This window comes from Artemia sp. Qi Xiang Cuo, chromosome 21, assembly GCF_049724085.1.
Source record: "Artemia sp. Qi Xiang Cuo chromosome 21, ASM4972408v1, whole genome shotgun sequence".
Taxonomy (NCBI): Eukaryota; Metazoa; Arthropoda; class Branchiopoda; order Anostraca; family Artemiidae; genus Artemia; species Artemia sp. Qi Xiang Cuo.
Genome location: NC_142814.1, coordinates 7,781,968 through 7,794,345, shown reverse-complemented (window position 1 = coordinate 7,794,345; position 12,378 = coordinate 7,781,968). Strand labels below are relative to the sequence as shown.

General features: G+C 34.1%; 1 protein-coding gene across 1 annotated transcript in view; it reads left to right on the top strand.

Moving 5' to 3' along the window:
• LOC148939204 (uncharacterized) overlaps positions 1 to 12,378 on the top strand; it is a 224,124-nt gene that overhangs the window by 165,338 nt on the left and 46,408 nt on the right. Inside the window, exon 14 of the mRNA XM_089107060.1 lies at positions 10,265 to 10,480. Coding sequence (XP_088963186.1) covers positions 10,265 to 10,480 — 216 coding nt within the window. The remainder of the gene's footprint in view (positions 1 to 10,264; positions 10,481 to 12,378) is intronic.

Sequence of the window (12,378 nt, the reverse complement as noted above, 5' to 3'; positions counted from 1 at the left end):
AATACCTGAGTTAAACTAAGAGGTTTCAATTTCAGGAAAAATTGTCATATTTTGCTTATTTTCAACGGAAAACACACTGAAAAGACATATTATTGAACTCACATCAAACAGTGCCAAGCTTGTATTTGAAGAATCTTCCATTATTTTCTATCTTGTCCTCTATTTCAATATATACTGACTTTTAAAGCCGTTCAACACTCTTAAAGTTACAAACCTAACGGTTTTTTATTTACGAAATTGTGCAAACTGTTGATTTAGAACAATAATTAACTTTCTATATATCAATTAACACTCACTAGAATTGCCACTTTTCACTCGTGGAGAATGGTTTCAAAACAATACTTCTTACATCGCATAGACTAATTGTGTCAAACGAGACATCTTCAATGCAGATTAATTAATTGCTACGTTCGATTTTGTTTTGGACATAGGAGAGCATCAATGGGAAGTGAGAATTTCTGTAAAACTATCAAAGATTGATCAACTCTATGATTTCACATTTCTTGTGTAATCAGAAAGAAAAAAGAAGAAAAATTGATAAAAGATATTTCGAAATATGCTCCAAAATCAGAGCTATTACAACTTAAATGACGCGAGGGGAGGGGGAATCAGGTTTAAGAATATCCTGGATATATCATTTTATATTTTCTAAGTACTCACAGAAGGACTCGTCACAGAAACATTGAAAAGGACTCATTTGATTGGGAATTAAAGTGACTAGCACTCAATTCACAGGAGGGGGCGTGAAAATTTCTAGGAACGTATTTTCAACATATTTAAATATTTACCTACGTACACATCACTTCGGTTAGATTAGATTAGGTTAGAGACAGCCAAAAAGTTAGATGTATGGTTAGGCTAGGTTAGATTATGTTAGGTTAGGTTAATTTAGGGTAGACTAGCTTAGCCTACGTACGAGACAGAAAAGTTCTTAGGTGTGAAGCTCCCCACCGCTCAACCATCACTCTTGAAATCCCTTGAATTAGGTTAGAGACAGACAAAAAGTTAGGTGTATGGTTAGGTTAGGTTAGATTATGTTAGGTTAGGTTAATTTAGGTTAGACTAGCTTAGCCTACGTAGCCCCCCCTCCTCACTGCCTCAACCATCGTCTTGAAATCCCTGGAATTAGGTTAGAGACAGACAAAAAGTTAGGTGTATGGTTAGGTTAGGCTAGATTATGTTAGGTTAGATTAACGGCAGCCTCTTTTGTTAAGGTTTTTTTTTTGGGGGGGGGGGGCTCCGCCCCCTCAACAAAAAGTTAGGTGTATGGTTAGGTTAGTTAGATTATGTTAGGTTAGGTTAATTTAGGTTAGACTAGCTTAGCCTACATGCATGGCCCCCCACACCCGGGGGCCACGGGGACTGAAAGCCTACCACGGGTGGGACCCCCACCACCTAGGTTAGGTTACCTAACATTTCAAGGTGACCCCCCCACACCCCCAACCCCGGGGCCACGGGACCGAAAGCCTGACACGGGTAGGACCCTCACCACCAAGGTCAGGTTAGGTTAGATTAGGTTAAGTTACCTAACATTTCTAGGTTAACTTACATCAGGTTAAGTGGCGCGCCACTTAACCTGATGTAAGTTAACCTAGAAATGTTAGGTAACTTAACCTAATCTAACCTAACCTGACCTTGGTGGTGAGGGTCCTACCCCTGTCAGGCGTTCGGTCCCGTGGCCCCGGGGTTGGGGGGTGGGGGGTCACCTTGAAATATTAGGTAACCTAACCTTGGTGGTGGGGGGCCCACCCGTGGTAGGCTTTCAGTCCCTGGGGCCCGCAGGGGTGGGGGGGGCCGTAAGGAGGCTAAGATATGATACCAAAAATTAACCTAACCTCCAATCATCTAACCTAACCTAACCATCACAAAACATTTTGTTGGAGGGGGGCGGGAGCCCCCCCCCCCAAAAAATAATTAGCCTATACAAGAGTTTGGGACGGAAAGTAAACTAAAATAAAATAAAAAAACCTAAACTATCCAAACACCTAACTTTTTGTCTGTCTATAACCTAATTCAAGGGATTTCAAGAGCGATGGTTGAGGCGGTGGGGGAGGGGGGCTACGTAGGCTAAGCTAGTCTAACCTAAATTAACCTAACCTAACATAATCTAACCTAACCTAACCATACACTTAACTTTTTGTCTGTCTCTAACCTAATTCAAGGGATTTCAAGAGTGATGGTTGAGGCGCTGGGGGAGCTCCACACCTAAGAACTTTTCTTTCTCGTACGTAGGCTAAGCTAGTCTACCCTAAATTAACCTAACCTAACATAATCTAACCTAGCCTAACCATACATCTAACTTTTTGACTGTCTCTAACCTAATCTAATCTAACCTAAGTGATGTGTACGTAGGTAAATATTTAAATATGTTGAAAATACGTTCCTAGAAATTTTCACGCCCCCCTCCTGTGAATTGAGTGCTAGTCACTTTAATTCCCAATCAAATGAGTCCTTTTCAATGTTTCTGTGACGAGTCCTTCTGTGAGTACTAAGAAAATATAAAATGATATATCCAGGATATTCTTAAACCTGGTTCCCCCTCCCCTCGTGTAATTTAAGTTGTAGTAGCTCTGATTTTAGAGCATATTTCAAAATATTTTTTATCAATTTTTCTTCTTTTTTATTTCTGATTACACAAGAAAAGTCAAATCATAGAGTTGATCAATCTTTCATAGTTTTACAGAAATTCTCACTTCCCATTGATGCTCTCCTATGTCCAAAACAAAATCGAACGTAACAATTAATTAATCTGCATTGAAGATGTCTCGTTTGACACAATTAGTCTATGCGATGTAAGAAGTATTGTTTTGAAACCATTCTCCGCGAGTGAAAAGTGGCAATTCGAGTGAGTGTTAATTGATATATAGAAAGTTAATTACTGTTCTAAATCAACAGTTTGCATAATTTCGTAAATAAATAACCGTTAGGTTAGTATATTTAAGGGCTTTGAAAGGCTTTAAAAGTGAGTATATACTTAAATAGAGGTCAAGATAGAAAATAATGGACGGTTCTTCAAATACACGCCCGGCAATGTTTGATGTGAGTTCAATAATATGTCTTTTCAGTGTGTTTTCCATCGAAAATAAGCAAAATATAACAATTTTTTCCTGAAATTGAAACCTCTTAGTTTAACTCAGGTATTGAACCGTTGGTAGATATAATGGTTCGAAAATAAACTATTCCCGTAATACAGAAAATTTAAGTTTGAACAATTATTCGTTATTATTTCATCATATCTTTGGTTTAGTCTGGTAGCTCTTTACTTTTACTCGAAAAGTGTCCTCTTGTGGGAAATGCAAAATACGATGAAATTATGTTTCCATGGTTCTAATTCATATCCTTCAATTAGGGGGGTCAGGACTTGGTATGAAAAAGGAATTTTCAGTGAAAGACTCATAAATATAGCTCTTAATATGGTTTTTCAGTGTTTTTTCTAACGAAAATAAGCAAAATACGACGAAATTACGTTCCCATGGTTCTAATTCATATCCTTCAATTAGGGGGGTCAGGACTTGGTACTGGAAGTGAGTATGAATTCTTCATTTCTAGCCGTTTTGCAGATGTAATAATGTAATATTTTGTATTTTTTTTAGCTTTTTTGTTTTTTCGCAACAGAATGTCTCATATTTAAAACATTAACCCTTAGCTATTTTATAATTTTTATTTAGTAATAATTTAGTTCAGTCTTTCTGTTGTTATTAATGTACTAAGTGCAATTATTCAATCTTTTGTGTGTTTACGTTATAGTATGGCAAATAAATATAATTTACACTTTAGTTAGTTGAAATTGTTTATTAATTCTAAATTTTTTCCTGTAATGCATAGGTAATAAAGGAATATTTTGCATTTCTTCGAACTTTTGTATGTTTACGCAATATAAAGGATCATATTTAAAAAATTTACCCTTTAGCTAGTTGAAAATGTGTATGAATTCTTCATTTTTAGCCGTATTGCAGAGGTAATAAAGGAATATTTTGGATTTTTTTTAACTTTTGTGTGTTTTCGCAAAAGAATTGTGCATATTTAAAACACTTACCCTTAGCTAGTTGAATATGTGTATGAATTCTTCAATTTTTGCCGTATTTCAGATCTAATAAAGGAACATTTTGCATTTTTTCTAACTTTTGTGTGTTTTCGCAATAGAATGGCTCATATTTAAAACATTTACCCTTAGCTAGTTGAATATGTGTATGAATTCTTCATTTTTACCTGTATTAAAGAGGTAATAAAGGAATATTTTGTATTTTTTCTGACTATTGTGTGATTATTCTACATTTGGGAAAAATCAACATCCATTGCCGCTTTAGAGTGCTTATAATGTGTATGAATTATTCATTATTATACATATTGAATATGTAATAACGAAGCATATTTCATTTTTTCTAATGTTGGTGTGTTTTTACAATATAATGCTTAATATATCAAAAATTTACACTTATATAGTTGAAAATGTGTAATAATTCTTCATTTTTAGCCGTATTGCAGAGGTAATAAAGGAACATTTTGCATTTTTTCTAACTTTTTTGTTCTTTCGAAATATAATTTATAATAAATATAACTTTTTCACTTATATTTTTTAATTTGTGTTTTATATATTAATTTTTATAATTAATTATTATTTTCAAAATGATGCTTTTGCATTTTTTCTAACTTTTCTGTGTTTTCGCAATAGAAAGGCTCATATTTAAAACATTTACCCTTTAGCTAGTTGAAAATGTGTAGTAATTATTCATTTTTAGCCGTATTGCAGAGGTAATAAAGGAACATTTTGCATTTTTTCTAACTTTTGTGTTTTTACGCAATAGAATGGCTCATATTTAAAACACTTACCCTTTAGGGCTTTGTAATTGGGTATGAATTATACATTTTTTGACGTATTGAAGAGGTAATAAAGGAACATTTTGCATTTTTTCTAACTTTTGTGGTATTTTCGCAACAGAATGGCTCATATTTAAAACAGTCACCCTTAGCTAATTGAAAATGTGTATGAATTCTACATTTTTAGCTGTATTGCAGAGGTAATAAAGGAACATTTTGCATTTTTTCTAACTTTTGTGTGCTTTTGCAATAGAATTGCTCATATTTAAAACATTTACCCATAGCTAGTTGAAAATGTGTATGAATTCTTCATTTTTGGCCGTATTGCAGAGGTAATAAAGGAACATTTTGTATTTTGTCTAACTTTTGTGTGTTTTCGCAATAGAATGGCTCATATTTAAAACACTTACCCTTAGCTATTTGAAAATTTTTATGAATTCTTCATTTTTAGCAGTTTTGCAGAGGTAATAAAGGAAGATTTTGTATTTTTTATAACTTTTGTGTGTTTTAGCAACAGAATGGCTCATATTTAAAACACATACCCTTAGCTAGTTGAAAATGTGTATGAATTCTTCATTTTTAGCCGTATTGCAGAGGTAATAAAGGAATAATTTGTATTTTTTCTAACTTTTGTGTGTTTTCGCAACAGAATGGCTCATATTTAAAACACTTACCCTTAGCTAGTTGAAAATGTGTATGAATTCTTCATTTTTAGCCGTTTTGCAGAGGTAATAAAGGAATATTTTGTATTTTATCTATATTTTGTGCGTGTGTGTGTGTAAGTTTTTGTGTGCATGTAAGTTTTCGTGTGCATGTGTAAGTTTTTTTGTGTGTGTGTGTGTGTGTAAGTTTTTGTGTGTTTGTAAGTTTTTTGTGTGTGTGTGTAAGTTTTTGTGTGTGTGTAAGTTTTTGTGCGTATGTGTAAGTTTTTGCGTGCATGTAAGTTTTTGTGTGCATGTAAGTTTTTGCGTGTGGGTGTAAGTTTTTGTGTGTGCGTGTAAGTTTTTGTGTGTCTAAGCTTTTGTGTTTGGGTTTTTGTTTTTTTTGTGTGCGTTTAAGTTTGTGTGTGTTTGTGTGTGTGTGTAAGTTTTTATGTGTGTATGTTTTTTTTGTGTGTGTGTGTGTAAGTTTTTTTATTTGCGTTTTTGTGTTTTTGTGTGTTTTTTTTTTTGTGTTTTTATGTTTTGGGGTGTGTGTTTAAGTTTTTGTGTGTGTGCGTGTCAGTTTTGTGTGTGTGTGTGTTTGTAAGTTTTTGTGTGTGTGTGTGTGTGTGTGTGTGTGTAAGTTTTTGTGTGTTTTTAATTTTTTGTGTGTGTGTGTGTGTTTTTGTGTTTTTGTGTTTTTTAGTTTTGTGTGTGTGTGTGTGTGTGTGTAAGTTTTTGTGTGCATGTAAGTTTTTGTCTGCATGTGAGTTTTCGCGTGAATGTGTAAGTTTTTGTGTGTGTGTGTGTGAGTGTATGTGTTTGTGTGTGTGAGTTTTTGCGTGTGTGTGTGAGTGTTTCGTGTGTGTGTGTGTGTAAGTTGTGTGTGTGTGTGTGTTGTAAGTGTGTGTGTGTGTGTGTGTGTGTGTGTAAGTGTTTGTGTGTGTGTAAGTTTTGGCGTGTGTGTGTGAGTTTTCGTGTGTTTGTGTGTGTAAGTTTTGTGTGTGTGTGTGTAAGTTTTTGTGCGTGTGTGTGTGAGTTTTTTTGTGTTCATGTGTAAGTTTTTGTGTGTGTGTGTGTGTGTGTGTAAGTTTTGTGTGTGTGTGTAAGTTTTGGCGTGTGTGTGTGAGTTTTCGTGTGTGTGTGTGTAAGTTGTGTGTGTGTGTGTGTGTGTGTGTGTGTTAGTTTTTGTGTGTGTGTGTGTGTGTTTTTTTGTGTTCATGTGTTAGTTTGTGTGTTTGTGTGTGTGTGTATGTGTGTGTGTATGTGTGTAAGTTTTTGTGTGTGTGTTATTTTTTTAGTGTGTGTGTGTGATTTAGTGTGTGTGTGTGTAAGTTTTGTGTGTGTGTGTGTGTGTATGTAATTTATTGTGTGCTTGTAAGTTTGTTTCTGGTTGTTTTATTTCGTGTGGTGGTGTTTGTTTTTGTGTGTGTGTGTGTGTGTGTGTAAGTTTTTGTGTGTGTGTGTGTGTGTGTAATTTTTTGTGTGTGTGTGTTTAATTTTTTGAGTGAGTGTTTAATTTTTATTGTGTTTGTGTGTGTATGTTTTTTTGTGTTCATGTGTTAGTTTTTGTGTGTATGTGTGTGTGTGTGTGTGTTTGTGTATGTGTGTAAGTTTGTTTTTGTGTTTTAGTTTTGGCGTGTGTGTGTTATTTTTCGTGTGTTTGTTTTTATGTTTTGTGTGTGTGTGTGTGTGTATGTAAGTTTTTGTGTGAATGTAATTTTTCGTCTGAATGTAATTTTTAGTGTGGTTTTGTTATTTTTTGTGTGTGTGTGTGTGTGTGTGTAAGTTTTTGTGTGTGTGTGTGTGTGTAATTTTTTGAGTGTGTGTGTGTAATTTTTTGAGTGTGTGTGTAAGTTTTCATGTGTGTGTGTGTGTGTGTAAGTTTTTGCGTGTATGTGTAAGTTTTTGTGCGTGTTTGTAAGTTTTTGTGTGTGTGTAAGTTTTTGTGTTCATGTAAGTTTTTGTGTGAATGTAAGTTTTTGCGTGTTGTTCTAAGTTTTTTTGTGCGTGTGTGTAAGTTTTTGTGTGTCTAAGCTTTTGTGTGTGGATGTAAGTTTTTTGTGTGTGTGTGTGTGTGTTTTTATGTGTGTGTGTGTGTGTGTTTGTTTTTGTGTGTGTAAGTTTTTTGTGTGTGTGTGTGTGTGTGTGTATAAGTTTTTGTGTGCGTGTAAGTTTTCGTGTGAATGTGTCAGTTTTTGTGTGTGTGTGTGTGTGTGTGTAAGTTTTTGTGTGTGTGTGTAAGTTTTGGCGTGTGTGTGTGTAATTTTTCGTGTGTGTGTGTGTGTATGTTTGTGTGTGTGTGTGTAATTTTTTGTGCGTGTGTGTAAGTTTTTGTGTGTTTGTAAGTTTTTTTGTTTGTGTGAGTTTTGGAGTGTGTGTGTGTGTTTTGGTGTGTGTGTGTGTGTGTGTAAGTTTTGTGTGTGTGTGTGTGTAAGTTTTTGTGTGCATGTAAGTTTTTGTGTGCATGTAAGTTTTCTTGTGCATGTTTTATTTTTTGTGTGTGTGTGTGTGTAAGTTTTTGTGTGTGTGTGTGTGTTAGTTTTGGTGTGTGTGTGTAAGTTTTCGTGTGTATGTGTGTAAGTTTTCGTGTGTGTGTGTAAGTTTTTGTGTGTGTGTGTAAGTTTTTGTGTGTGTGTAAGTTTTTTTGTGCATGCATGGGGACTGGGGAGGGCCTTTGGGGTCCAGGGAGGGCGTTTGGGGGTCCGGGGACCTTTGGGGACCGGGGGAGTGCCTTTGGGAGCCCGGGGGGCCTTTGAGGACCAGGGGAGGGCCTTTGGGGGTCTGAGGAGGGCGTTTGGGGCACAGGGAGGGCCTTTGGGGGTCCGGGGGGGCAGTTGGGAGCCTGGGGGAAATTTGGGGACCGTTGGAGGGCCTTTGGGACCCCTTTGGTCCTTTGGGAGCTCGATTGGCCTTTGGGGGGTCCGGGGATGGTCTTTGGGGGTCTGGGTGGGCCTTTGGGGGCGCCGGTGGCTCTTTGGGAGCTTGGGGGGCCTTTGAGGACCGGGGGCGTCCTTCGGGGTGGGGGTCGGGGGATCGGAACCCTTTGGGTTGTGGTAGAGGACCTCACAACACTGTTCAAATGAAACTTGTGTATTATAACGACCACAGAGTTTCACCATTAAATTCTCTTCTAAAATCTCTTCAAAAATCATCTTTTAAAATGTCTCTATCTGTTTCGCCGAAATAGTTCTATAACCTGTCTAAAACAGTTTCGCCCAAATAATCCCTAAACGTAATTCAGCGTGTTCCTTTTGTTTTTGGTATCTCTGCGCTAATGCATTTCAAATTAATAAGAAACCTGATTCCCGCGCTAAAACAATTCATCGCTAAGATGTTTCTTGGAGAATTGTTTCCATGGCCTTTGGCTATTAATATCCTTTGGAGTTCGACCAAAAGAGTTGTTTCCGAGGCAAAGACATTAATGACTTGGATCTATTCCTGGAGAATCGTTTCTATGCGAAAATTTTTAAAGTCTGACAGATGATGTCATTGGTTGATTGATCTGTCAAGAAAGGGGAATTAATTTGTTGTTTCTAAGGGGAATTATTGATTCATGATAGGTGAATTGAGGTCGACAGCACAGGTGTTCCAAGGTCGATGTTGTTGTTGTTGTACCCGTTAGAATTCAATGCGCATGTGCAACCTTCGTTCCGGAGTTATTACACATAGAAACATCAAATAAATCGACCTTGGAAAAAGAGGTCATTAACCGATTACGCAATCATTCTCCCTAGGGATTCCATGTCCATATATGGAGCCCTGTCAGTATTCTATGCCCATATAAGGAGCCCTGTTCGGAGTTATTATGGCCATTCTACTTTCATTCCTGAAAATCATAATTTTCTAAGAATCTTAACTTCTTTGCTTCAAAATCATGACTTTTTTTTTAAATGAAATAAGACGCTTGCGTCATAAGCAAATAAATAAGCAAGATCAATTAGTTAAATTTGACAACGCTTTAATTTTAAAGTCTTAATAGCAAATTTAACTTGTTTATTACAAATACAATTTTGGTGTTGAGCTGAATTTTTTTTTTTTTTTACATCTAGAAAAAAAAAATATATATATATAGGGCATTTTAGAAATAAAACTCCTATATTGCTTGACTCCTAAAAAGATCCGTATCCAGAATTTCTTTTTTGGGGGGGGGGGGGGTGAGGCGTTGTTACAAAACGCATCAAAAGTTTGTTTTTATTCATTTTTTTTACGTTTTTTACGAGTCAGACAAACATTTCGAAGGGGGGGGGGTCAAACCCCCTACCCCCCTGGATATGGCCCTGTGCCCAAGAAATCTGCAGAAACGTAGTTCAGACAAATATGCCGAGCATACTTCGCTTAATAGGCTGGGTTATAGTAAAAAAAAAAAAAACTAGAAAAACCTCTATGAGAAAAAAAGTCACATGACTCTTAAGTTACATATAACTTTCTTAAGTCACATAACTTTAAGTTACCGCAGACATTGTGTAACGTTTTTTTACAACTTAAGGAATTAGGGTGCTAATTGAGAAAATGTAGAGGGGGAGGGGGTAAGGATATTTTTCAATTTTTTATGAAGATACATGAAAAGGTATTTCTTAAAGCCTCGGGGCCATTTTTTTCAATGAAGATGCCTTAGAAAGCATTTTTCAAGATCAAAAGTGGGGATTTTCTTTCTCCGGCCACCTCTCGCTCCCCCAAATTGTTCTCCTACTAGGAAACATGCTGGAAACTGTCCTTATTTTAGATGCGGGATTTAGTAAAACACCTCTCTTTGCTTTTGTTCAAATATCTTGAAATCCTAAACTTGTTGTTATGTCTTTCAGGAGTCAGAGAACTTACCCTAATTGTCCCAAGGAATGATGGTATTAAAAGATGGACACCTCCAGAGTCCATAGACCCATATCACGGAAGTACTGTTGCCCGGAAAAATATGATTTTAGATCACACTATCAAAGGAGCGCTTGAACCAAGAGACTTGAAGCACTTGATGATACTTGGAACCGCTACTAGAAAAGGTCATCTTATAACAGAGAAGAATGGTGAGTTTCGGATAGGGGTGTCAAGTTATTGAAATGTAGGAGGGGAGGGACATAATCTATTTTTCAAAACTTAGGGTGGGGTTAGTTTTGTCTTCGATTTTCTTCAATGAGAGTGCCAAAAAAGGCATTTTTAAAATGAAAATAACAAGAGAAAGTGTTTTTAAAGTCTAGGATGGGGTAAAATAAAAACCTAAAAGGTAATCCCCTTCCTTAACTCACAACCCTTGTTTCAAATATAAGTTTTTGAGTCTCTAACGCATTTGTAGAAGTAAGATTTACTAGAAAATTAATATGCAAGAAAAATTTGAAAAAAAAAATGTTTATGCCCTTATGAAAATTTGGAATTAGAATAAAAGCTGATGAACTTATTCAGAATCTAAAACTATGAAGTAAAATTCGAACAATTTAAATCATTGCTCAATACCTTAATTTAAACTAGTTAAACCAGTTTAGACTAGTTAAACTAGTTAAACCAGTTTTACTACAATAGATTTATCTAACTGATGTGATGTATTTATGTGAGTGAAGTCAGTTTGAACCTCAAAATATTTACCGATCGTATGGATTAAATCTAATGGACCTATGTACATTTTCCATTGGAAGTACGGTCGTATCCGGGGGAGGGGGTTTTAATCCTCCCCTGAAATTTTTGCCCGACTCGTGAAAACGTAACAAAATGAATATAAACAAATTTTTGATGTTTTTTTTTTGTATCTCTTCCTCGAAAAATAATCCCTGTTGATAGTGATCTTGGCCCAATAGTTTCTCAAGCTTCTACTATTTTCACCCATTGATTTTATATAAGACAAATTACATAAAATAAGATTTATTCATGGTTAAATACACAAACAATAAAACACTATACTATACCCCTAAAGGATCCTTGGTCTGTAAAAAGGCGGAAGATATACGAGTCACTTGGTCAAACAAAAAGTCACTTAATAACTTACTGAGAGAAGAGAAGAAAAGAAAAGAAAAACAAATATAGAATACAAAAATTATATATATATATATATATATATATATATATATATATATATATATATATATATATATATATATATATATATATATATATATATATATATATATATATATATATATATATATATATATAAATATATATGTATATATATATATATATATATATATATATATATATATATATATATATATATATATATATATATATATATATATATATATATATATATATATATATATAATAGATATATATATATATATATATATATATATATATATATATATATATATATATATATATATATATATATATATATATATATATATATATATATATATATATATGTCATATATACATATATATACATATAGACATAGATATATATATGTCTTTTCCTCTTTCTCTCTTTTTTCCTTTATTCCTTCATCCGATAATTTTCTTGTGTGTTGAGTAGCAAGGTATGAATGTTATTTTAATTAGCTGAGAGTGATAACCTCGCTTGCCCTTTCAAGCTTATTGCCTTTCTTGGCAGGCGAAAGGCGAATAGTGTTTGTTTTCTTTTTTTAATAAATGTATATCTCATCTCATATATATATATATATATATATATATATATATATATATATATATATATATATATATATATATATATATATATATATATATATATATATATATATATATATATATATATATATATATATATATATATATATATATATATATATATATATATATATATATATATATATATATATATATATATATATATATATATATATATATATATATATATATATATATATATATATATATATTGTCGCTTATCTTCTAACCGCAGACAATTTGAACATTTTCTTGATGTCGTGACGTTACCAGAGGTTCAATACAGCCACCCTGAGAAAATACCAAT